At 40.9% G+C, this 26,616-nt stretch overlaps 2 protein-coding genes and 1 long non-coding RNA gene across 3 annotated transcripts; 2 read left to right on the forward strand and 1 right to left on the reverse strand.

Annotated features, from left to right (window-relative positions):
- The first annotated feature begins 56 nt into the window (after positions 1–56).
- On the forward strand, positions 57–15,307 carry CEBPZ (CCAAT enhancer binding protein zeta). Its single transcript, XM_033053782.1, has 16 exons — positions 57–221; positions 565–2,078; positions 3,175–3,406; positions 3,718–3,889; positions 4,516–4,604; positions 5,049–5,102; positions 5,790–5,892; positions 6,828–6,896; positions 8,541–8,607; positions 9,875–9,975; positions 11,304–11,361; positions 12,357–12,565; positions 13,560–13,643; positions 14,104–14,165; positions 14,250–14,331; positions 15,108–15,307. Exons 1-16 carry the CDS (start codon positions 63–65, stop codon positions 15,245–15,247), a joined length of 3,195 nt encoding a protein of 1,064 aa, XP_032909673.1. The 5' UTR covers positions 57–62; the 3' UTR covers positions 15,248–15,307.
- Positions 14,962–17,450, reverse strand: LOC116993365. The gene is made up of 4 exons (XR_004417282.1): positions 17,317–17,450; positions 15,667–15,711; positions 15,325–15,408; positions 14,962–15,208 (listed from the first exon to the last, which is right to left on the reverse strand). It is a non-coding gene; the product is annotated as an uncharacterized LOC116993365 (long non-coding RNA).
- A 4,124-nt stretch (positions 17,451–21,574) lies between these two features.
- On the forward strand, positions 21,575–25,200 carry SULT6B1 (sulfotransferase family 6B member 1; the record flags this gene model as incomplete). The annotated part of the gene is given in 9 exon segments (XM_033054424.1): positions 21,575–21,644; positions 21,647–21,670; positions 21,740–21,767; positions 21,947–22,026; positions 22,999–23,127; positions 23,780–23,868; positions 24,153–24,288; positions 24,291–24,308; positions 25,121–25,200. Coding segments are annotated over 9 exon segments (654 nt in total), but the record flags the coding sequence as incomplete, so codon positions are not given.
- Positions 25,201–26,616: the final 1,416 nt, after the last annotated feature.

The following is a 26,616-nucleotide window of genomic DNA, read 5'->3' on the forward strand; positions in this document are numbered from 1 at the left end:
GGGGCCGCGGCACGGCCGGACGCGCGTCACGGGGTGCGCGGGAGCGCTTCCGGCGGGCGGCCATGGCGGCGGCGCTCTGGGACTTCGGCGTGCCGCGCCGCGGGAAGGCGGGCGGCGACAGCGGCGAGGAGGAGGCCGACGATGACGGTGATGAAGAAGCAGAGGGCGGAGATGCGGGAGAGTTCACGCTGGACGAGGTGCTGCGCCTCGGCGGCACCAAGGTGAGGAGCGGGAGCACGTGGCGGCCGGGATCCCCATCCCGGGACGGGCCCCTGGGTGCGGGGTCCCACGCGGATGCTGGGAACAAGCTCTTTGCTCAGGGGGTGGTGAGGCACTGGGACAGGTTGCCCGTAGAACTTGTGCATGTCCCATCCCTAGAGGTGCCCAAGGCCAAGCTGCATGGGACTCTGAGCAAGCAGGTCTAGGGGAAGGTGTCTCTGCCCGTGGATGGTCCTTAAGGTCCCTCCCAACCCAAACCATTCAGGGATTCAGTGGGGAGCCCTTGGGAGTCTTGGCAAACCTGGCACTAGATCTGCCCGTGACAACTGTGCCCTGTCTCTGCAGCAAGATTACCTCATGCTGTGTGCCGTGGACGAGGAGGGCGAGATGGTGGACGGCGGCAAGAAGGACACGATCGATGACCTGAAGGAAGGGGAGCTGGAGGCGTTCGTCAGCTCCCTGGGGCTCAGCAAGTATGCAAAGAGCTGCCTGGTGGTAGAGGGGGATGAGGATGACGGTGGCAGTAAGGAGAAAGAGAAGCCTCCAAAGAAAGAGAAAAGCAAGAAGGAAACAAATCATGCTTCACTGGAGGGGAAAAAAGAAAAAAAAGGAAAGGAAAAGGCAAGCAGTGTGAAAGACAACAAAAAGAAGCAGGCTGGTGGTGATAAGGGCCAACAACCTTCAAAGAAAGAAAAGCTGGAAGAAGATTTTGAATTTCATGCTAGGCAAGCAATCCTGATCAAACCGGGGGGCAAGTGGTATGATCTAGAATACACCAATGAATTCTCTCCAGAGCCTCAGAACCAGACGCTTCTGTCCAAGTATAAGGCCCTGGCCCAGAAGCTGTATGAACATGAGACAGACCTGTTTAAGAATAAGACGGACTATCAGAAGGGGGCCTCCTCAGCGTGGATTAAAACTGTTGTGTCCTCGGGTACCTTGGCTGACAGGATGGCAGCAATGACCCTTCTCATCCAGGACAGTGCTGTCCACAGTCTCCAGTTTGTTGAGAACTTGATAAACCTTGTAAAGAAAAAGGGCAGCAGGCAGCAGAGCCTTATGGCTTTAGATACTTTCAAAGAGCTTCTCATTACGGATATCTTGCCAGACAATCGAAAACTGCACTCTTTCTCTCAGCGACCGCTTAACAACATAATGCACATGTCCAGTGGCAACAAGGACTCCAGAGACAGGCGGCTGATACTCTGGTACTTCGAGCATCAGCTGAAGCTGCAGATAGCAGAGTTCGTGCAGGCCTTGGAGACAATGAGCCATGATTGTCTGACAGCCACGAAATCCCGAGCGCTGGCAGTTTCCCACGAGCTACTCTGTAACAAGCCCGAGCAGGAGAAAGCTCTGCTGGTTCTGCTGGTGAATAAACTGGGTGACCCTCAGAACAAGATTGCCACCAAAGCCTCTTACCTTTTAGAAACGTTACTTCACAAGCACCCAAATATGAAGGGAGTAGTGTGCAATGAGGTGGAGAGGCTTCTGTACCGCTCAAACATCAATGTGAAAACTCAGTATTATGCTATCTGCTTTCTAAATCAGATAGTCCTCAGTCATGAGGAAAGTGCATTGGCTAACAAGCTGATAACTTTGTACTTCTGCTTTTTCCGGAACTGTATTAAGAAAAAAGATGTTGAATCCAAAATGCTCAGTGCTCTTCTTTGTGGGGTAAACAGAGCTTACCCTTATGCTGAGACCGGTGATGAGAAAGTGAAAGAGCAGATGAACACCTTGTTTAAAGTTCTGCATCTTGTGAACTTCAGTACCAGTGTCCAGGCCCTGATGTTGCTGTTCCAAGTGATGGACTCTCAGCAGACTGTGTCGGACAGGTACTATGCAGCGCTTTACAAGTAAGTGGCAGGTTTGCATTTTTATATAAATTTCATCTTAAGAGGTAATCACCATTAATTTAAAGTTTTAGAAACACTTACTTTGCTTTTTAGATCTTGCTAGTTTTGTGTTTCATTGGCCACAATTTCTGATATTTTGTAGGAGCTGGAAGACAATGTATGTGATTTCTTCCATTTAACACGAGGATAAAAACAAAAGACAGTCATAGGTCCTGAGAACACATGTGCATTTCATCCTTTGCTATGCTTGTGGTGGCTTGCTTTATTTCCAGATATTATTTGAAACTAATTGATAACTATTTCTTCTAAAATCACCTTTACAGGTACTAGCCTGTTAAGTATTTAGGTCTGTAAATTATGTCTGAAAATAGCCTAAAATCTTGTTTCCTTTTTTTTCCCCCTTATTTTGAGGAGGAGGAGGAATGTTATCTTTTTTTTTTTTTTTTTTTTATTATTTGATTTGTGTAGCTGGAAAGCCTTGTGTTATAAAAATACTGTTTTTTTTTTCTTGTCCCAGCTGATTGTTTAGACTCTTTATAGGATCCTTACAGGCTTCTGTTTAGATGACCAAGGGGAAGTTACTGATTTTTTTAAAAAGGGAATTCAGGTTCCCTGAGAATGTGCAGTGTACTTAAGAGCCTTACTGTGCCTGGCAGCCTGGAAGACAATTGGAGTAGAAAATGAACTTGCTGTTACAAATGTCTTTTCTGATTGTGACTGTGTGTGCTTCTTTTTAACCATTTGCTTTCTGTTTTTTAATCATGTGAACAAATCAGATTAGTTTCTTAACACTGAATTTCTCACGTTTTGAGACTGTTTTCAGTTGAACTGTTTCCTTTTATTTTCTTGCAATATTTTGTTTACTGAAGCAGTTTTAAAATTTTATTTTAAATCTTCAGTGTCTCATATATATACAGAACTATGGCACAGCTCTTTTCAGTTCAGAATTGATCTTAATATTTTTGAGTACTGAGGAGCAAACTGTGACTAGTTTTTTAGATGATGCTTTGAAAAATGTAAATGTTTGATGTTAATTGCAGTTGTTCTTCTGTGTACATTGTGACAATCAGCAACATTTCTCCTGTGTGTCCTACAGGAAGCTTCTAGATCCTGCTTTAGCAACGTGCTCAAAGCCATCCATGTTCCTAAATCTTGTCTATAAGTCTCTGAAGGCAGATGTCGTGCTGCGGCGCGTGAAGGCCTTTGTGAAGAGGCTGCTTCAAGTCACTTGTGGACAAATGCCACCCTTCATTTGTGGAACCCTGTACCTTCTGTCTGAGCTTCTGAAAGTAAAACCAGAGTTAAGGGTCCAGTTACAGGACCACATGGTATGATTTCTTTGTCTCATTGCTTTTTCAGTAAGAGCTGTTTTCATAAGCATCTTTTCCTAACCTGTTTATTAGGAACCTTTTGCTAAGATGTTTCTTGAGGTGGCAAGGGACCATTATAGTTGTGTGTTCCAAGCAGTAAAGTTCAATTTTAAGTGTTATATCAAGGACAAAAATCTGCATTTCTTAAACATCAACTCTAATTTGTTTAGAGTTTTATAAAGCTCAAGAACTTTATGTGCATTTTTTCTAAAAAAATCAGATGTAATCTGGAAAGGAAAAGCTGTTTGCTAATGTTTTTTGGTTTTTAGGAGTCAGATGATGAAGAGTGCTTTAAGGATCAAGAAGAGGCTGAAGAGGATGAAAGATTTGTGGATGCTGACAAAGAAGTAGAAGATGAAAAGAGAAGTACAGTGGAAAGTTCTGCTAAAACAAACAATGCAAATTCATCAGCCTCGTGGGTGCATCATCTGAATATGGGAGGTAAATCAGCAAGAAAATATATAATTTAACAGCTAAGAGTCCATAACAGGGGCACATTGATCAGGAGTTGTTGTAAGATGAAGTGATTAAAACATTATTTTAGTTTTTAAATTGAAGTTTGGTTGAAAGCACCCAGTCACAACAGTTTATCTGTTACCTCAGCAGTGATGAAAAGACTCTATGACTAGTGTATTTCACGTGATGCAGTTTGTAATAAACACATCATTTGTGCCTTAGCTGCTAACAGGCTTGGAATTCTTTGCTTCCATGTTCAAACAGCTGAGCAGTGTAGCCAAGGTTAGGATGTGTAGCTGCTCTCTGGCTTGTGAAGCCTGCTAGAACAGTTTGTCCAACTTTGAACTTGTGCCCAGTTTCACTCCTCCCTGAAGGCTTCTGGAACAGGCCAGGGCTTTTCAGGGCCTTCCTGGGAAGCAGGCAGGAACTCAGCCTGTGCACCTGATCATACACTGTGAAGGGCAGCTGAATACAGCCTTTTCCTGCTGCCAGATGAACTCCTGGCCTGTCCAGCTGGGAGTGATGGGCAGCATTACTGTTGTGGGGAAATGAGAGTAATACTCTTGTAAAGTTGCCTGAGAAAAATTGTTTTGCTCCCTTCCACCCCTCAGGCAGGAAGAGTGGAGTTTCCTATGATCCTATGCACCGGAGTCCTTTATACTGTGGTGCTGAAAGTACAAGCCTTTGGGAACTGAAGAAGGTAGGACTTTCTTGCATTGCTGTTACTGTGTTTATAAGTGTGGCCCTTGTACACAGAGAGGAAAAGGAACTTGGTTATTCTGGAAGTAGCTACTTGAGCAACAACAGAAATGTTAAAGCTAACACTTTGTTCAGCTTTAAGCTGGTATATGTTCCATACAATACTGATATTCTTGAGTAGGGAATAGGAATTTTTAAAGTGGAGATTTGGACAATAATAACATTTTTTGACTATTGGATCTTAGCTTTGGTCATCAAAGCTTTTTAGTGTTAAATAAAATGATAAGTGAAATGTATTTAATGCAAATAAAAAATCAGAACTTGAAGTTCTTCAGTTGTTAAAGTGCTTGAACTACTATATTTATGTCTGTTATTTGATAAGCCACAGAGTGGTCTTACAACATATTTTAAAACTAGAAATAAATTAATGACTTATGTTTTTCAGCTTTCTGAACATTTTCATCCGTCTGTGGCCCTGTTTGCAAAAACAATTCTAGAAGTAAGTGCTTTTGCTAACTTGTTGCTTTGAAGGTTGATATTTTACATTAGGTGTCTTCTGCCATTTGAAAAAATACATTTTAAAGTCTCCTTGCACTTTGTGGGTAACTAGCAGCTCTGCAGAACTCTATCATGTTCTCAAATGCCAAGCTTTTCATGGAATTGCAATGTTATATGTAAAGGAGACTGCTCACAAAAGTTTTTATTTTGTAGAAATGTAGATACTATATGATTCTTAAAACTTTATTAGAATGTTTTTTTTGTATCTTTTTGATTTTTTTTGAAATATGGGGAACCCTACTATAGGAACAAATTGTTTTTAAAATACTGTTGTGGTACCATGCCAAAACCACTCAAACTTTCACAAATACGTATTTAAAAGATTTGCTTTTCTTTTGAATATATGGTATTGAAATGATGTTGAGTATTAACTGCTGGTAGATTAACAGCATGGTAGATTTCAAGGCAGTTTATCACTGAAACAAAGCAAAGGAGGTGTGGCTTAGTGAAGAAAATAGCGAAATTGCAAGAAGAAGAACCTGGTCAGGGTTATGTGGTATAGTATCTTCAAGTCTTTATCTTTTTAAAGTGTGTTTTAATGTTGTTCTTGGGCTGATTGAGTCCTTTGTGCTTAGATGGTATCGTTCTAAAATAAAGAACTTAATGGTTTTTGGCTTTTTCCTTTCAGGGAAATCACATTCAGTACTCTGGTGACCCCTTGCAGGATTTCACGTTAATGAGATTCTTGGATCGCTTCGTGTACAGAAATCCCAAACTCAGCAAAGGCAAAGGTAGGCACTTCTCTGTGATCTACCACGTGATCTTGGTTATAGATGCTGACCAAATTCTCATTCTCTCAGATTGGCCTTGTCAAGTATTTGAGGTGCATGTGGTGGAAGAGGAGTGGGATCAGTCTTCAGGGCTGCAAGACAGATGTCTGCAACCAGGAGCCAGCTGACAGTCACGTCCTGCTGCCCCTTACACCCACAGTGCAGAGCTGCTCACCTGGCAGGAATAAGCAAGGGATAGGGAGATGTAAACACTACAAAATGGTTGAGGCTAGAGGGGACCTCTGAAGTCATGGGTTCCAGCAGAGACACCTAGAGCAGACTTTCCAGATAGCTTTGGAATGTCTCCAAGAGTCTCCTCTGCCTCTCTGTGCAACCTGTGCCAGTGCATAGTTGCCCTCAGTGAAAAAGTGTTTCCAGATATTCAGGTGGAGTCTCTTTCATCAGCTTAGTGACCCATCACTTGATTGTCTCCAGTATGCCCATGTCTGCCTTATACTGGAGAGCCCAGACCTGGGCACGGGGCTCCAAGTGTGGTCTGACAAGTGCCAGGAAAACCATCAGCCTTTTTTGCTGCAGGGACACAATGTTGGCTCACCGTCAGCTGGGTGTCCACCAGCACTACCAGGGTGTTCTTAGCCAAGCTGCTCTCCAGCTGGGCAGCCCTCAATGTATACTGGTGCATGGGGTTGTTCCTCCTTCAGTGCAGTTTGTCCTTCCTCTTGTTAAACTGCAGGTTTCTGTCAGCCCATTTCTCCAGCCTCTTGGTGTCATTGTGGATGGTAGTACAACCCACTAGTCTATCAGACAGTCCTAACATAAAATAAATTATTTTATTGCAATAATAATAATAATAATAGACCCACTGGTCTGTTAGCCATTCCTAAACATAAAAGTAATAAAATAAAAATTCTTCTCTGATTTATATTCTGATACAGAAAACACCAGCAGTGTGGTAATGCAGCCGAAGAAGAAGCAGTTTATGAAAGTTACGCAGAATCTTGCAGGTAAGTCAGCCCCTTAAGTCAGTTAAGATTATGATGACTAAAAAATCCTTGGTTGGTTGATATAGATGTGTCATCTGCACTGTCTATGCTGTTTGTCTTAGCAATAAAAGAAAGTGTCATCATGGAGTGCAGTGGTCCTGCCTAATGTTCAGGATTAGACCTCACCTTGTAAGGATGTGTGGAATCTGCACAGATAGAACTTTGGATCTGTTGAATCATATGAAGAAAAAATGTTGAGAAAGTCAGTTATTCTATAGCCATTTTTATTCTGTTTATTATGATTTAAAAGTGGCTTAAAATACCAGAAAAATGGATCTATATAATTATTTAAATCACATAAAGTTCTTCCATTAAATGATATGGATTACTCCATACAATGCCACAGCTGCAGCTGTTGTTAGGATGAGTGTAAGGTATCTTTGGCACTGTTATTTTGCTAAGAGTCTTCCTGCCTCCATAAATAAGCTGCCTTTTGTCCAGTCCCACTGTTTCCAACAATCCAGAATAGGATTTGGTGTAAGAGCCAGCAGTTAAAAAGCCAGAACTAACTATCAGTAAAACATGCTGCTTGAAGACAGAAGAGATACCATCTTCTGTGTCAGAGTCTCTGTAGCATTCCCAGGGATGTGCTTTTCCACCAACTTTGGGTCTGCTGTGTTGCAAAGAGGTTTTAGTTATGCAGATTAGTAAGTACTGATGCACTTTTATGGCTAGTTTGACAGCTGGTAAAGCTTAAAATAGAAATTTTAGCATATACACTTTGTCACACTCTTTAGTTTATTCTGGGTTGAAGGAGCAGACTGAGGATTTAGGACAGAATTTGGGTAATTCAAGTGTTTTACAAATGAACATGATATGCAAAAATATGGATATATTAATATGGCTCCAAAAGTCTGCATTTGTTTCATGTAGCTGATCTCTGCTGAGGCATAGGGAACTGAGATTGCAAATCCTCTGGTACCTTCTACTATTAATTTGAAGAGTCCTGTGAGTGTGCTGGTCTGGTTTCAGAAACTTAGACACATGTCACTTAGAAATTATTCTAATCTATGCCCACTGAGATAATCTGTAGCCGTTTTTCTTTTGATTTACTTCTGAGGACGAGGAAAGGGAAATGTGAGAGGGCTCTTCCACAGGGAGCCTGATCATTACCCTAGTTGATCTGCTGTTGCAGTGTCATATTTGGCCCGAATTCCTCAGAAATGGAGGCAGGTTGAAGCTTGATCCCTTCCTCAATGTGCTCAGCTGGCACATGGTCCTGCACTGCAGCTCCTGACAAGCATTTCTACTGCCAGGGAGTGCTGAGTGGAAGTAATGACAGTGTTTTAGTGCATGACAGCAAGTTCATCTTACTCCCTATTTTCTTTCCTGTTACTGTTTTAAATGTATTCCTCCTGTAGGAGATTGCATCCCCCTGCCTTGCTGATACAACTGAGAACCTGGTTAGGGTTTTTCCATAGGGTCTTTTCCATACTGCACACTGGAGTACAGTATATGCACTGTGTTAGTGTGAAGAGGTTTTCAGATAATCTCCCCATTATTGAATGGGGACGCCCTGCTTCTCTCTGTGTGCTGCTTAACCTCTGGGAAGAATAACCAACTTTTCCACTTGGGGTAAAATCAGTTCTTTTTTTGGTTTTGCAGTCAACAGTAAGGAATTCCGGACCAAAGATGAAAGCAAAATCCCAGTGGATGAAGTGTTCTTTCACAGGTAATGGAATACTTGTGAATGCTGATTTTAAGTGTTGTTTTTTTTAATGCAATACCATTAAAACTCACTGCATTTTGTAAATATTCTCTGGTATTTCAAGTGTTTGCAAATTTTGGTTAATTTGAGTGATAGTGCTTTTCTTGGACATAATTTTAACATTTGTTAAAAGTGCTTAGGAAAGAATATCACCTATGAACAAAGGCAATTTGGGCTTGTAATTTAAATAAATTAAGTAAGCTGACATTATAATAGAGAAGCCTTAAGTAATGGGTAATGAATATCTTGTAGGTTGTAGATCTTAGGCATTAGAGGTATACATAATGAAAGCTGGAATACAGCTTATGTTATTAGCATCAAAGCTTATTAGAATGGAACAACACAAAAGAAAGTTAGAGGAGCTACTTTTCAGAGTGTTTAGCTTTTTATTACTTATATTTTTTCTGTTTCTTTGAATTTCCTTTGAGATTATGATATTATGATATAAAAATGCAGTTGTAGTACTAAAATTGAAGTGGTATGCATTTGGCAAAGATTTGTTTTTATTAGATCAAAATACTGATGTGTCTCCTTAGGAAATTATTATTTGAATTAATTTCATTTATTACAAATTAATTGATACTATAATATTGAGGAATATACTATTAATAAATAAAATAAAATAGTAGTGTTAGTTTCGAGATTAAAGGAAAGCATCTTAAAAACATGCCCCTGTGTGAAAAGTTAACAGTATTGTTACATTGAAGATGGCTGAAACTGTGATTACACATTTAAAGTCTTCTGTACAAAATACTCTTTTGTTTGTGGTCAAAATTGCCTTCTCTGTTTGGTGGTTCTTTAACATGAAATGAAGGTGAAAATGGTTGACAGAAGATAAAACTGAGACCCAAAAGAAGAGGGCTATGGGAGAAAATGTAATAAAACTTTTTTTTTCCAATTATGTTCAAGTTGAATTTGATCCTTGCTTCCTTCTCAGTTTAAGGCAGATTTTTGCATCTTTGTTATGCTCTTTTATAATTTCATTATGTTAAAAATAACTTCTACCACCTTTGGCCAGTGAAGTTACAGTGTTTTAAATATTACAGTAGTGACTGATTTTTTTTGGAAAACAAAGGAAGTACAAATCTCTTGATTTTAAGTGTGTTTGAAACCATCAATTACAGTTTTCAATTGGCAACATACATGGGAAACAATTTTCAGGTTTTTTATTTAAAAAGTCATAAAGATCATCCCCTGTACTTTTGTGTCTGAGAACAATATATTATTTCAGATTTTATTCGAAGTTTGATAAGAAGAGAGAGAAACAAAAGCGTCTGGATGATGAAGAAAGTGTGGAAGATGTGGATGATGATGAATTTGAAAGAGCATTAGGTAAGGCTGTGTTCTTCCTTGCAGTAACTATCCCAGTATTCCCAGATTTTTCAAATTCCTCATTTATCCTTTTTATAGTTCATGTTGTGTAAAAGAACCAGATAGAGGAATTTGGGAGTGGAAACTGGCTTTCCAGTTGTTCTTTGTTCTTTTTCCTGCAGACAGCAGTTCCTGCTATCTGCTGTGTGAGCCAGCTGTGTGGCTGTTTGTAGAAGAGGTCTTGCTCCCACCACTGCAGTAGTCAGCTTGTTTAAGTGGCTGGAAATTGTCTGATTTTGAACTTAGACTAGTGAGTGGCAGTTCATGCCCCTTTGTTCTTTCCTAATGTAGTCTGAGTAACTTTTCCTAGGAGCACGTAACTTTTGCCTCTATGTTTTCTTGCTTACAGTTTCTCTCATTGTTTCTAATGTCCTTCATGAGGTTATGAGTTCAGTAAGGTCGCTGGCAAACCTCTGCAGTAGCCTTAGCTCTTCCTGTAGCATGTACTTTGCTTTGGAAATAGTGTATGATTTGTTTCAGAATTTAAATTTGTTAGTGTACCAGAAAATGTCCATTATTTTATTATTTCAAATTCTACTTATATGTATTTTTAAAAATCTGGTTAATTGTCTATAACTGTTTTGTACAGTATTTTGAGAGAATTCTACATTTTTTTACTAGGGTCTTAGTGACTCAATTAATGTGGTCTTAGTTACGACAAGAATCTGTTACTAATTGCATTTGTCTTTTATGGTTAGTATCTCTAATGAGAATTTGCTTCATAAATTCAGAAGCTTAAAACAATGACCCTATGTCTGAAAACTGGATATTTTGCAATGCTAGAATCATAGAATAGCTTGGGTTGTAAGGGACCCTAAAGATCATCTCATTCCATGCCTCCTGCCATGGGCAGGGACACCTTCCACAAGACCAGGTTGCTCAGAGCTCCATCCAGCCTGGCCTTGAACACTTTCAGGGATGGGGCATCCACAGCTTCTCTGGGCAACCTGTTCTAGTGCCTCAACACCCTCATAGGAAAGAATTTTTTCCTAATACCTAATCTAAACTCTCTTTCAGTTTGAGGCCATTCCCCCTTGTCCTGTCACTACATACCCTTGGAAAAAAATCCCTCTCCAGCTCTCTTGTAGCATCCTTTAGGTACTGGTAATAAGGTCACCCTGAAGCCTCCCCTTCTCCAGGCTGAAGAACTTGAGTGCTAGGAGAGGTGCTCCAGGTGTCTGGTCGTCTTTGTGGCCCTACTCCGGACTTGCTCCAACAGGTCCATGTACTTGCTGAATGCAATGACTTGCATATTTCTTTATAGTTATAACATTTTTCTTTCTCCCTAGATAGTTTTGAAGCTGCTGATAATGCTGCTATTGGCCAGGATGACCTTGATTTTGCTGGGTAAGATTTCAGATTAGTTCTTACTCTTCTTGTTTTAACATCTACAGAGGGTTTTAGTTTGTGACACTAGACAGACCTTTTTCAGAACTACTCAGAATATCACCTTGCAAAAAAGGCGTATCAGTTTTACACTGAGCAATGCAGGTTTTCTGCATGTCCCTTGAGATGTTTACATGGATGTTTACTCTCTTAAATGAGACCTGTGGTTTTGGATTATCTTAAGTAATTAATTAATTGTTTATTGTATACAATGGAGTGACCCAGCAAGCAGTGTAAAATCTTGTTTTTCATTGTCTTGGGTTTCTATTTGAGAATTACCAAGTACAAAAGGAAGCAGAATGAGGCCTAATGGCACTGCTGCCATAAGGACTGGTTGTAACTGGGCCTAACACAGTTAATTAGCTTTGTGAGATCCAGAGTCACAGAGCTCAGTTCTCCTCAAGTCAGCACTTTCATTAATCATAAATTCATTAATAGCATCATTTAGGTGGGAAAGGACCTTTAGATTCATCGAGTCTAATTGTAGATTATTAAGTAGCTTTTGTTTTACTCAAAGTATCTATAATGCAGTGTTCAAATTTGCACAGAGACTTTTTCCCTTGAGGCGGCAGCAGAATCAAAGTCTAATCCCCTAGTGAAACCTGAAAATTTTTGTGATCTTGACTGGTGTTTATTAGAGCAGAAAAGACCTTCTGAAAAGGAGCAAACACATAGAGGAGATAAAATACTGAAGCTGTCATTTCTGTGAATTTCAGAATAGGATTCTCTCCAGAACTTCTTAAAAATGGTTGACTTTTACAATACAACTGGCTATACTAATGTTGAAAACATACCTGAGTGTGCAATACAGATATTTTAGGTTGCAGCCTACATTTGCAGTAGTTTGCAATGATGTTGAGCTTTCCTAACGTAGTGTTTGCCAGTAGATAGATGTCACCTAGATGTAAACAGTATTTTTGCAGATGAAGTGCTAAGCTTGTTACATCTTCTTTTAGTAATATAAAAAAAAATGCCAAAGGCGGCAAGAAAGGCCAAGGTGGTAAGGGATCTGGTGCTGACTGGGAGGATTCTGATGATGAAGACGACTTCAGTGATCTGGATGATGAGGAAGTCTCCTTAGGAAGTATGGAGGAAGACTTTGAAGATGATATGGATGAAGAGGGAGGTGTATTTATGGATGTGTCTGAAGATGATAACGACCTAGGTAAAGTGTCATTTGTTACCAAAAAACAAGAAGCTTTAAAAATAGGTTATCTAATATGTAATTACATATGCAAATTCCAGTTTAGTTGTCTAGGTGGGAAGTTTGGCTCTTAAGCAAAGAAACAACAATTCTTCTGTACAATGAAGTCCCAAAAGAAGCATTTCCTGGCATAATCTCCTAGGCGAGAGTGGGAATTGGGCATCTGGGTATAAAAACTTCCAAATGAGACATGTTTCTTTCATTCTGAAAATTGGCATAACAACAGTAGCTTTATACACAAATAACTGGCTTCAGTAGGCAGAAATATTAAAAGAGCTCAAGGAGAAAAATTTAAAAATCTGGTAGTTGATAATTTTTGTATTTCTTTAGACATAGTTAATGCTGATTTTTTTAGATAAATTAACTTTTAATGAAATGGCTGTCTCACAAGTAACAGCTTACTCTTGCAATACAGCTATGCACTCGAGTTTTTATTACCACTGTAGTAGTAGCTGATCCTTGTACATGCATGGTTTTATTTTTTCACCTGAACAGCAGTTTACACAGAATACAGTGCATGTGGGTGGAAAAGCAGAGATTAATGGAGTATTTCAATGAATAACTAAAGGTCACAGGAAGATTACTGAGGGTAGAGGAGGTAAACTGTTCATACAATTGTTAACACAATCTTTCATGAGATTATGATTTCACCAAAACTTACTCCCCAGGCATTCGAAGTTTACCTAACACCTGCTTTTAGCTTTTGTATTTTATGTATCATAGTACCATTCCCTTGGTGCTGTGGAAACAACATAAAGAACAGCACATCACAGACCAATTTTTGATTGTTCACCTTGAGGAAATACTAATTTGCTTGTGTACACTGCCTTTTAAAGACTTGGACCATTATGACAAATATGCCTAAAAAGGAATTTTAGTCTCTGCTGCAGTTTATATACATGTACATGGTGTGAAAATTGGAGACTGATGTATTTGGGTTTTTTTTTTCTATCAGACTCAAACAATGACGAGCAACTGAAATCTGTCAGTAAAAAGGGCAAGAAAAAGAAAGATCTGAATTTTGCAGGATCACTGGAAGGTAAGAAAACACTGACATGAAAGCTTAATACATAAAATAGTCCAAAACCCTTTGGAATGGAGGGATTTACTACAGTAGATTATCACATTTTGGATCTAGGTTCAGATTTGAATAAACCATAAATGAAAAGGAGGTTGTCCCCCAACCAGCATAATTCAGAGTAACAATCTGCTGTTGAAGAGGTGAGAATTGAAGGAGGAATTTTGAAGAAGGATGGAGTTGTACTGGTGGTTTGTGGATCTGTTACACCCGATACGCAGATCTGTGTATTTACTTCTTCGTTGGAAACTCGTTTTTTCCTTTTCTTTTAGGGGAGGTGGGGAAACAAAGATTTTCAACATAGCTAATTCAGATGATCTCATTAAGAAAAGCTAAAAATTTAAAACATGGCAAAACTTTGTTTTAATGTCTTTGGGAACTTGAAGTTGTGTCTCATAAGAATAATACTTTTTGTTTGAAGGATCCAGGCGAGGAAAGAAGAGAAAACTCCAAGATGCTGGTATACTGGCATCTGCAGAAGAGGTGAGTTTGATTAGTCCTTAACAAAAAGTGATCAAGCATTTTATTTGTTGCTTTGTAACAATATTAAAATTTCTCTCTTTAAAGTTTGGCTATCTGCTGGATGAAAATGCTGGGTCTAAGTTTGACAATATCGGAATGAACGCCATGGCCAACAGAGACAATGCGAGTAAGTACATGCTGCAAGTAGCAGGCAGTTGTTGTGCTGAAATTCACTTCTTTCCCTTCAGGTTCTGTAGGTGAAAAGATGAACCACCTTTAACTGGAATACAGGATCAGAAACCACACAGCAGGGACAGTAGCTCAGCATCAGTAAGATGTGTTTTCTCTGGTGACGAGAGATGCCCAGCGCTAATTATTAACTGGGAGTAGTGGAGTGAGTAAGGCTTCAGGAAAGAGGGAGAGGCTGTTGTTAGCCCGCTAATACTGTAAATAGGGACAGGTAGGATGCTCTTTGTCAAGCACTTGTGTGAATGCTGCTCAGTGTCCTTGATTCCTTGGGAGGGGAAGGCATGAGGTATTGCTGTCTTTACCTACCTAATGGACTGTCTCCTTGCAGTATCAGTGAAGTAGAAGGTAGTTTTCCCAAAATAATTCTAATGAATTACATGTGTATATGCTAGTTGAATAAAGCTTTGTAAAGCTTTTACAAGTCTTGCTGGTGTCACCTGAACAAAGTTAGGAGCACTCAAAAAACACTGCTCCTAACGCAAATGTGCCTAGCATTAGTAAAACACAAAGCAATGTCTAAAACTCTGAGATGGTACGGTTTGTTTTGTGAAATGAAAAAACGCACAGCTTTCTCAACAAAAAAAGGCAGTTTGCACTTTTATTAACTTTTATAAATACAGTAGTCAAGTTTTAACTTTTACATGATTCATCTGTATGCCACATCATGGTCAGAGGTATCTGTCGGCTCCTTATTTCTCACCTTTTCTCCTACAGATGTCAAACAGATCCAGTGGGAAATAGAGCGTGACAAGTGGCTTCACAACAGGGATGTGAAAAGCATCATCAAAAGGAAGAAACAGTTCAGGCACAGAGGGCTGAAAAATAAGTACAAAGGCAAGAAAACAAGACGATGAACTGGATGTCTTGATGTGGAAATTTTAAAAATAATGATTCTTAAATAGTTTTTTATTTAACTACATGTCTTTCTTACTTCAGTTCTTGCTGCTTAACCATGTCATCTGGTCATTCTCCCTTATGCCATGAATTCCAGACCACTCATTGGATTTGTAATAAACTGAAAAATAGGAAAATCCATGTCAGCTCTAAGTTAGACATATCTGACAAGCAGCCCTTTTGTAGTTAAGTTTTATTCAGTGTGTAACCCTCCAGCTCTGAGGTCTCTGTCCAACAGTCTCACACTCCATGCCTTAACAATAAAAACTTCTGCATTGTCTCCTGAGGAAAGTTTTAAGCCATCCTAAGATCAGTTTTATATATTAAGATACAACAGAAGCTTCAGCCATCCTTCTGAAGCTAGTGACTACAAACCCACCTTCCAGAATTGATGGAAACCTCTTCTGCATTGTGTATCTGAAATCTGACAAGAAAAATAAATCACAGTTACTTTCCCAGCATATATATTAAGATGAATAAGATGAATAATTAAATGCACTATTTTTCTAACTAGATTTGTTTCATTGAAATTTATTTGAGCTCTTTAGTTACAGCCACCATTAAATAATGTGATAGGAATTAAATTTTTAAAAATAATTTCAGAGACTTCATTCAGGTTACTCATATATGCAGCCCCATCATCACAGTGTTTTCTGAGCTTCCTTACAGTTGTGATAACCAAGTCCAAGCTACAGATTCACAGGAAGCTGCATGCCGCTCATAGACTGACATGCAAATAAAACCAGGGAAAACTGTTTTGTTTCCTTGTGCAGATTTAGATGTTCACTGAATTGTTCCATGGGCCGCTCTGACAACCCAGTATAAAACCACAACAGGTTTATGCTATTTTAATTATTTACAGCAGCTTGTAAAAAGGTGTTAACCATTCTAGTACTAACAAGAAGAAAGCAGTAAAAGCCTCACTCTGAGTTCACTGAGCTGTCAGATTGGCTTACTGCACCTTACAGAACTGCAATTATAGAAAATGTGCAAAGGCATATAGATTTGCAAAAGAGGAGGAAAAATCACAAAGCTGAGCACCTACCACCAAGTTACAATAGGCTGAAAGCATCTTCTCCATGTTTTTCTTATGTGTATTTTCTAATAAAAATACAAAGATGGCTGAAATTTAACAGCCCGACATCATCTGGATCCTGGAAAAGAAGTGCTAACTGATGTGTAGGTGAAACTCAGCTTGCAAGTGGTATGACGGCCACACCGCTGCTGAAATGGGTGGATTCTTGCCTTCCCAGCCAAAGCAGCAGCTGCCTTTTGGCTCGCCCTGGCCCTGCAGGCAGCAGGACAGGCTCTTTTCCCGCAAGGACACAGATCTGTCCGGCCAGTGCTGCACCCTGCAGAGCTCTGCATGCAAAGGCCGCTGCTCTGCAGAGCAAACCTCCTTGTAGTAACCAAACTGGTGCTTTGCTTATTATTCATTTGCTTATTACGACAGGTGCTCTGTTACCTGGGCACGGAGGTGTAAGTGTAAGAGGCATGAGGGACTGAAAGCTAAATAATCCGGGAGATGACGCTGGCCGCCTCCTGCCAGCCGCGTCTCCTCAGCCTGGGAAATGTCACATCGCAGGGCCTGCGGGACCCACACGCAGCCGGGGCATCCCTTCAAGGGCTCAACAGATGCCCGAAACAGGACTGAGCAATTCCTGCCTCCTCTGCGGACAGCCTCTCTGCCTTTTAGATCTTTATCTGGCCCGGGGCTGTTACTACAAAACCGCGCAGGATCCCTCTGTTCGGGTGTGCTCGTGTGCTGCGCCCCCTCGGAGGATTGCTGGCGGGCTTGGGTTTGCAAAACTACAACAGCAGCTCGTTCTTCAGAGGTAAATCCTAGGAGGTCCGCCCAAGAAGCCACTCCTGTGCGCCTGCACTCACCCCAGCCGAACTCCCGAGCCCACACGGAAGGACTTCCTTACAAAAGCCGGGCGGTGCGCATGGCCCCGCGTGGAGGAGCCTCCCCTGCCCGCCCCACGTCCCCGCTCCCCCTCGGGGCTCGGCCCCGGCAGCCCCGCCGCACCTTGGCTGCGGTCCATGGCGCGGTAGAGCAGGAGGGCGCCGAGCAGCCCCGCCGCCTCCAGCAGCAGCAGCCCCCTCACGACACGCCGCGCCATGGCCGGGGCTCGGCGCCTTCCTCCGCCCGCAGCGCTGCGCAGGCGCCGCCGCTCCCCCGCCTCAGGGCCCGGCACGGCCTCTGGGGCCGCCCGGCGGCCAGGGGTGCGAACCGCGAGCTGTGTAAAAGTGTTCTCAAGGATCGGTGGGATTTGTATATCCAGCCTAATCAACGAGAAAAGAGATTAATCCATGAGGAGATAGCGGGTAACAGGCGAGCGCTAAGCGATGGCCAGGTGTTAAAAATGTCGGTATCATTGTCTTGTTAAGGTCTTGGGCCCGATATGCTTCAGTGATCTCAGACCTCGGGAGAGGCTAATAATGCCAGGAGAGAAGGATGGACTACTGAGTGGACACAAAGAACGCAGCATTTATGGGCCACAAAGATATCCAACAGAACCCTCAAGAGAAGGAAGAAACTGATGCAGCAAACTCAGCTTTGAGTGGGTAAAAGGCAGTTTTTGGCAGGGGCTGGTTGTGACCACCCAAGAAAACCCGCGACCCAAAAGAATAGAAAGACTGAGCATGTTGGCTGATTAGCACGAGAAGCAAGGCAGTCATTAATTGATAGAAGATAGAAGACTAATTAATAAGGGAACTATGTCACTTGCAGCGAATGAACACTAATTCCTTAGTTTGCTAAATTGTATAAGCAGTAAAATCTTTTGATAGTTGGCGTGCTTGATTTGTGGAATATCTTGGAGCACTCAGGTTTGTGCAACTCTGAAATAAACGTGTCTCCCAAGTGTCAGGAAAATTAATCCACAATGCCAGAGGTTTATGTCCAAAGAGGAGACAGAGGAGTCCTGTAACTTTATTTTAATAAAGGCCATGAGCATTTTCCATGGGGTCTCTCAAATTGCTGGGGATGCAGCCCCCTTCTTGTTCTAAGTTCCTGGCCGTGTCTCCCTTTTCCTTTTCCCCACTGGCTGAGGTACTTGGAAGGTACAGACTTCCCTAAATTGCCTGCTCTATGTTCCCCTCTAATAAGCACCCCCCTTTCGTTATATAAAAGAAAGAAGAACTTCTTCATAATTCTATTAAGTCCTTGTTCTTCTCTAGGAGCAGAAATTTAACACGGCCTTGGCTGGGCAACAGTCTGTGTTGATAGTATCATTTTTGAGAACTAAGAGTTTCTTCTACTTCCCTATCTGTAAGTTCCTAGCCCTGTCTACAAGCAGATTCACACGGTCTGTAAAGATACATTAATCTTATTCCTTTCTTTCATTGTCTTCTGTTATTCGTATTGCTCTTAACTGATATTATGGGATGTACTTTATTACCAAAATAAAAGCTCTTCAGTTTTTCCTTAACAGGGACTTCATTTTATGTGTACGATGCTTCCTCCCACCCCCACTAGAGTTTTGTAAGATTAGATATAATATTTTTGCTGCTCATTCTTACAGGATGATTAATTTTCCAATTCTTTTTCCCTGGTGGCTGGGTTTGCAAATACTGCTTGTACTCAATGGGATTTCTTAGTAAAGTAATTCCTGCTCTGAGAATTTTAAGTGAACAGGATCAATCCAAGCAACAGAAGCTTAGGGTTGTTGGAGAAAACAAGGATGCAGGAAAGGAACTAATTGCATTATCCTTGTAACAGTTCTGGCTCTAACCAGAGAGGGTCCTAGGTCAGGGTCTCATATAACATACAGAATTTGCGTTGGTTGGCAAGTTCTGATCTGGAAAGAAGCTGTAGTGTATTTGAGGGCTTAAAAAGTATGCCTGTAATGTTTAGGGTGAATTTATAGCAGCTGTAAGACAGAACACTGAACTGTAAGAGGCCAAATAAAAAAGGAAGGAGCAGGCACAAAATGTGAAATACACATCTTTTAGGGAGCCCATAATCCATTTGGGTTTGGGTGCAGACTCCTGGACCCTACGCAGAAGTTGTCATATATTGGCACTGACTTTTATTTCTCACAGAATTTGGAAGAGTTCAAGTATGGAGACATGATATAGGTTGTCTCTGAGGTTTAGTAACTAGTAAACCTCTCCTGCTCAGGGCAAAGGATGAGTAGATGAAAAAAAAGAGAAAAAGATCTCATACTGCTTGGGTCAGACAGTTTGTGGTAGCTCAGCAGAGAACATTTTACCAAAGACCACTGCCAGTTGTTCAGTAGGGAAGGAGGTACACAGCTCCCCATGGTTGCTGAGGAATGCAGCTCCTTGTTGCCTAGTAGGCACTCTGGTGGAAGGTTTCACAGAAGAAATGGGAAAGCAGGACGGAGAGAAAATTATGCATTGGTGCAGTGCAGCGTGGTTTCAATCTGCAGGCAAATATCTTGGAATTTTTTTCCTATTTGGATATTTACTTCTACATTTTAAAATCATACTAAATAGATTTCTTGCCCTAATTTCCTATAGCTTGCAAATCATGGTGAAAAAAGGGAAGACTAGAAGAAAAAGAATGAAAGGGAAAGATTACCTGCCCCAGTCTGAAACTAGAAATTGCTGGGCTCCGTGTTGCCCCTTGATGTGATGCTTGGACCCACCAAGCCATAGTGTCACCAGGCAGAAATAATGTCTCTCCAGGTCTCTTTCCCTCTTGAGCCAAGGGGCCCTGATGTCTGGCTTCTTCTTCCAGCTTCTTGGGTGTTTTCCATGTTGGGCTCAAACTCTTTGGCATTTGCTGTGCTTAGATGGTCATGAACATGTGTGATGAAGGAACTTGCATTGAGGCCTTTCAAAAGCTTTGTTTCCTAAAACTGTAATATTATCCTCATTCCTTTCACTTGTTAAGTATTATGAAGGTTAAATTGCAGCAAAGTCTAAGTACTAAAGGTTTTCCCCAACTCAGGTGTGTCTAGTAGAAAGAGAAACTAATGCAAAGGAGTATTGGTGAAGTAGGGGTTAAAGACAGTGGCTCTCCAGGAATCAGTAGTTCCCAGGGATAGCTCATATGGTTTGAAACCAGTAGGGAATTTAGAGATTGGGAATTTTAGGTTTATAAATTGTAGCTTTTTGTTAAAATGAAATTTGCTTTTGTGCGCATCTTGGCGATGTAAGCATGGATTTGTAAGTAAATGGGAGAATGATAAAAATTATATCCATCATACAATCATATATAAAAACAGGATATTAGGTGTTATAAAAATGATAAATGTGTTATAAGACATTGTATAATGTGTACATGTTATATATACATCACTTTATAAATGACATGTATCAGCTGCTTCCACTCAAGCATCTGAGGCCCTTTATGTAAGACAGGGTGGAATTTATTCCTTTCTGGGAATAACTTTCCACACAAAGCATGAGCTGTTTGCACTGTGGTTTCCAGGTTAGTGCATCTGGCAGCTGGATTCACATGGGACTCACTGCAGGAGGCAGGGGCAGCTCCACAACTCCATCACAGGGGCCCCGTGGGAAGCCTTCCAAGCACTTCCCCACAAGGACACGGGGAGGGTGCTGTGGGTCAAAGTGAGCTCTCTGTTCCCTTGCTCTGGCCTGCAGCAAATGGCAGAGCAGCAGTGGGGCAAATGGGAGTCATGGAAGCCTGGGGGAAGCTGGCTCCGTGGCACAGCTCCAGGAACTGGCCACAGGCTCATGCTGGAATGGGATGCAGTTTGGCAGAGGCGGCTTTACTGCAAATGCCTTCCAAAGGATGAGGGGTGGGGAGGGATGCAGGTGTCTGGGGGAACAGCTCTTCTAGCGCTTGTTCTGGCACGTGCTTTATGGACACAGCTACAGGCACAGCTGAGGACAGGCACGGGCAGTGACATTGAATAAGTGACTTCACCTTGCCCTTGACCCAGGGCAGCAGAGAGAGGCAGACACTTCCCTCAGCAGAATGAGTGGAGTTTCTTGCTCATTCTTTCCTTCTCCTACCCAGAATCTTCCCATGTGTCTCTCTGCAAAAGACAGGAAAGCTCCTGTCATTTTCCATCACTGACTATGTTATGAATATATTAAACAAATATTAAGTGCATTGGTGAGTCAGTTCTGCCTCCAGTTATTAGTAAGTCAGGAAGGTCACAGTTGCAAAGCTGTTGAGGATCTCATTAATGGAAAACACTCCTTTGTTTATAATCATTTGAATGCTTTGGTGCTGTCATTTGATGACTATTATACTGAATTAAGCTTTGTAATGGGAAGGCTCTGACACCTTATTTTAACCTCTGACATGTTTTATTTTGTTGTCTGGGTTTCTTGGTGTGGGTATAAAATGGCTTATGTAGATTTTAAATGATTTGATATTTACAACTGTCCAGAGTATACATGTAAGCACATAACTAATTTTATTAAATGTGGAGATCCAGGTAAATAACAGGTTAGTGAAACAAAAATGTCAAACCATTTAAAACTGTTTTTTTCTCTCTCCTGCACAGAAGTTATTAAAATGAAGTCATGCAGCAAGTAAGGCTATTTCTCCTGAGATGGGAAAGGAGATGATTTTGGATGACTAATGCTTTCTGATTAGGGGCTCTTTCACAGAGACAACTCTCACAAATCATTGCTGCACCTGTGTAAAAATCATCTTCTCTCTTCTGGTTCTGTTTAATTCTGAAGATGATAAAATAGATTCCATTTCTAAGGATTTTGATAACACATCTAATTTTGATAACACATTGTAATTGCCTTCCCAAGTCTATTTTCAAGGAAAAAGGTATGGTGAGTTTTTTATTTTTCCAAGAACAAGCCTCATCTCTCTGACAGTATCAGTGTGTAAGACTAATTCGGGGGCCATATCCTTTATTTTCACCCAGGCAGGTGGCACTGAGGAAAAACAACTTGGAGACAGTGGGAGTCTCATACTTGAGCTCTCTTAGCACCCCTACAATTTACAGAAGCCTCAGGGGTGCTGGAGTTGCCATAAGCAAGGACATATGAAGAGCTGTTGCAGTGTTCTGAAATTGCTGGAGTGTCATGATTTCCTTTTTTATGCAACTCTTTTCTATGCACGCTCATGAAGGGAATGAATGTGGCAGCAGTGTCTCTGGGACATTGGCTGTCTCCTTGCAGATAATAATGAGGTTAAAACTTTAGTGTTTCTTGGTCACTGAACAGTGGCAGATACTTACACATCCAAGATGCACCACAGAGGAAACAAATAATTGGTTAAGGGATAGAGAGTTTTTCCATGTACTATTGTTATTTTTTCCTGCATGAGGCAAGAAAAAAGAAAACTTATCTGGCAAAAATATTTAATGTGTATAATGTGTTTTCAGAAGTGTTTATGCTTCTGTGAGGATTACAGTCTCTTAAGGACGTCAGGAAAATTTTGACAAATGGGAGATGATTGTAATAGCTGTGGTTTTCTAAAGGAGCTTTTCCTGACAGGAGGTTGGCAAATGGTTCCTTACTATTTCTCAGGTCCCAGGTAGTTATAGGATAGTGTTCAGTGACAGTATTACAGTCTTTCCAGTTCTTTCTACAGTTGCTTCATGACATAAACAAACCTTAGATGTGGCGATAAGTTCCTTATTCTGATTATGTTATCATTTTGTTCTGCATGTCTTTATTAATAAAATATTTTATAGCTCCCAATATGTTATTGATTGCAAAATGTTTGGTTATACCCTCACTTTGGTTGCCAGGGTGAATGAGTCATCTGAAATTGTTGACCTCTTTCTCCCACTCCAGACAGTAGTGTTGTTTTGAAACCCCAAAGATACAGCTGCTTAATTTTTCCATTTCCATAACAATGTGCCAAGTGTCCCCCATTACAGCTTGGGGGATGAGTTCTTTTCAGGATTAATGACAGATCTGCATTTTTACAGATACTGATTGTAGCTGAAAAAGCAACAGAAAAAAATATTTTGAAAACAACTGAATGGGGCCAGTGGGAAAACAGCTGTGCCATAAATAATTTCCTGATGGCCGTACATCATGATAAGGGAGGCAGCTGAATGCCAGAAGGGGAGAATGTCCAAAAGATGCTTTGCTTCTGGGTATTTGCTCTTCCAGCAAAGGGTGAGGGAATTGCATGGCAGCTAGACAACGGCATTGGGTCAACATTCTGCCACTTAGTGTTGGAGGAACTGCTGCAGGTTCAAAGTGTTAATGAGATGGAAGTTTGTTTCTTTACTGTTTCTCCACATTTGGCCAAATACCTCGTTAGCAACCTATATTTTAAATTTAGGCTGATGTCAGGCTTTGTCTCTTGAAATAAGCTTACATGACAGTATAGTCACAGAAGGGAAGCATGTAATGAGACTCATGTTTATGTGTTTACCTACAAAAGTTCAGAGCAAGCCTCTGTCATTCTCTTGTACAGACAGTACCACGGAAAGGACAGACTGTTCTTTTTGTCTGCATTGATGTAACCAAAAGGCGTTGGAAGGCAGTTCTTCAGTTGTACAGAAAAAAAGTACCCAGTTAGAAAGAAAGGTCACACCAATGCTTGTTTTTCTTCTTTACAGTCAGGGGGGGATCCTTTTTTGATCCTGCAGTCACCTGGAACAATCACATTGAAGATAAGAGCACTGTGATCATAATATATGAAGATCTGAAAGGGGTAAAGCAGATGCTATTTACTGACAGCCAAAACGCATCTGAGCCCATTCCTTGAAATCTGCTGAAATTAGGGAGATGGCACAGGTTTCTGGAAGAGCAAAATCAAGTTGATTTTAGTGACGAGTTGAGTCCAGCTATACAGAAGCAGAGCTCCAGAAAACAGAAATGCAGCACAGAAAATAGTGAATGAAATTAGAAGAGGATGGTGATGCTCATCCCAAGTGGGGAATTCCCTTCTTTTGGGGAAGCATACTGCACATCTTGCTTTCGCTGTGCTGCTTTTAGAACCTGACTGCCAGTGTAAAGCAGATAGCTGTGTCCTTTGGATTCTCACCGACAGCTGAACAGATCCAGGCCATTACAGGAAGGCACTCTTTCCAGCCAGTGAGTGTTAAAGCTCAGGAGACTCATGATGCTGTTGGCTTATTCTTTTCCATAAGGGTAAATTTGTGTTTTGCCACAGTGGTGAATGGTAGCTCTTTGTCTTGGGCAGACAGGAATTTGGATTGATAGATGGTTAATATTTATGTATAATTTTCAAGGCTGAGTGCTGTTTATGAAACATAGCTTGTGCTTCAGGAATCTCAATTGATTTCACCCCAAGGGCCAGTACCATTCAGTAAAGCCCTATATAATATGATTAGCAGAAGTGCCCTACGGGTATGAATTAAGCACCAACTAAAACAAAGAGTTTTATTTTGGCTTCTGTGACTTCTGTGGATAGCCAGTAGACTGAGTGCCTCCACAGATCTTTCTTCTTAGGTTTTCTAAATAACCCTCAGGGTTGCCTGTGGACCACAGTCAGCTTACGGAATGCAGATTCTCCACAGGTTGATCTGTGTCACAGGCAACCCCCAACTGTTGCCTCTCCAAAATTTAGATTAAAAGTAGACTGCAGTTTAGAACAGTGTGGTTGCAACAAAGAAAGCTCTTGCAGTTAAAATCCACCCTTTTGAGCTTTCTGGGTTGGTGTCACAGCTGCTGGTCACCTTTTCTAGTCTTCTGCAACTGTACAAGGTATATGCCAGAGCTAGGAAGGCAGACAGTAACTTCCCATAGTTGCTTTATGTTCACATTCTATTGAAGACACCAAACATAAAGCAAATGTGTGTATTCTTCTGTCAGATATTTTTTCTTACAGGAAAAAAAATACTCTGAAAAATGATAAGAGAGAAAAGTTAATCTTCTGTTTTTAATGATACTCTTTGGTTGTTAGAGTCAAGGGTAATAATTTCTTCTTCTTTATATTCAAGGTGTTCTTGGAGACTGAAAGAATGTTTTTGCTGAAGCTCAGAGCCAGAAATTGGCTACCAAATTCATGGTGTGCTTATAAGTAGCTAAACTGGGAGTGAAGTTTAAATATGATGTGTATTGCAAGACCTGAACTTCCTTTGCAGAAAAAACCCTTCAATGTTCAGGCTGTTTTTCATCCACTTCTATGAAATAAAATAGAAACCAGGACAACATCTAATTAAAAAATATTGAATATCCATGCAATTTGCAGACCTGATTCTGCTGGCTTAATTTACACAAGCAGTCCTTGCTTGTGCAGTTAGTATCATTGAAGGCCACTGGGCTCTCTTGAACGACTTGTAGAGCTTTGACCTCCTGTGTTTTTAACACTGATTTTCAGCTTTGATTTCTTGTTTCTGGTAGAATCCTGTGTGGAACATACATGCAGTAATTAAACCTGCTGAAATAATTGGAAATATATTCAGTAGGTTGGAATGATTTTCCAGAAGGTATTTTAAAGCAACCATGAAGTGTCATTTTGATTTGTAATATCTACGTTCATGGGGTTAATGTATAATTTCTAGGTTCATAGTGTAAAATGAAGTTTCAGAAAGTCTTGTAGTTGCATTTTGCTCTTTTCTGTGTGCTGATCTATTTAAGAAAAAAATAAAGGAGCTCAGTGGTGAAAATTTTCTCTCCCTTCCAGCAATATTGTTTTTCTTTTCTTTGATAGTTTGAGATCAGTGGAAATGGAGGCTTTGCCTGGGTTATCTGTGTTTACCGGGTCTTGCTTGGGTTACTTTACACTTAAGAGTAGTACATATGATCTCAGAGCCAGGATGTGGACTTGTCCTGGATGTCTTTCTGAGAACTTTGAGCTGTTGCTGTCCAGAACAGAATGACTGTGCTTTGGTGGAGCCAGAAGACCAATGTGCACAAGATTGTTTAACACTGAATGCCCTCATAAAAGGTTGTCTTCTTAGGCTGCAGCTTTCCCTTGAGAGGCTGGTTAAGCATCAGTCTTTGGCAACTGGTTGCTTTTCTCACCAGAGACATTTCTTTATCTCTGAAGAAAAGGAATCCAAGGGAAAAAGTGCTCAGAGAAAGAATATGTGGATAATGGGCACACAGTTGCTAATTTAGCAGTAGAGAAGGTTACAGTCTTCTTTCTCGTAGCTTTTCTGCTTCTGCCTGATAAATAATTGCTTGTGGTAGATGTGCCTTGGCCAGAGTGAAAACTCAAGTGTTGGATACTTCAGATGTTGACACAAATGAACTCTATGAGAGCATCTGCTGCACACTTTGTTAGCTGATACACAACAAACTCTCAGCCATTCGATGCTAACGAGAATCCACTTCTAAAAGTCTGCCAGTGACAGGGGAATGATTACGACAGCTTAACTGCAGTGCATAGTTAGGAACATCTTGTCATTTTTGTACTCAGGTCTCCACAAAATCTTATTTCTGTCTTTCCTAACATATTACCCTTTACTTTTCTTCTCCTGTTCTAGCCATG

The sequence above is a fragment of the Catharus ustulatus genome, chromosome 3 (assembly GCF_009819885.2).
Source record: "Catharus ustulatus isolate bCatUst1 chromosome 3, bCatUst1.pri.v2, whole genome shotgun sequence".
NCBI lineage: Eukaryota > Metazoa > Chordata > Aves > Passeriformes > Turdidae > Catharus > Catharus ustulatus.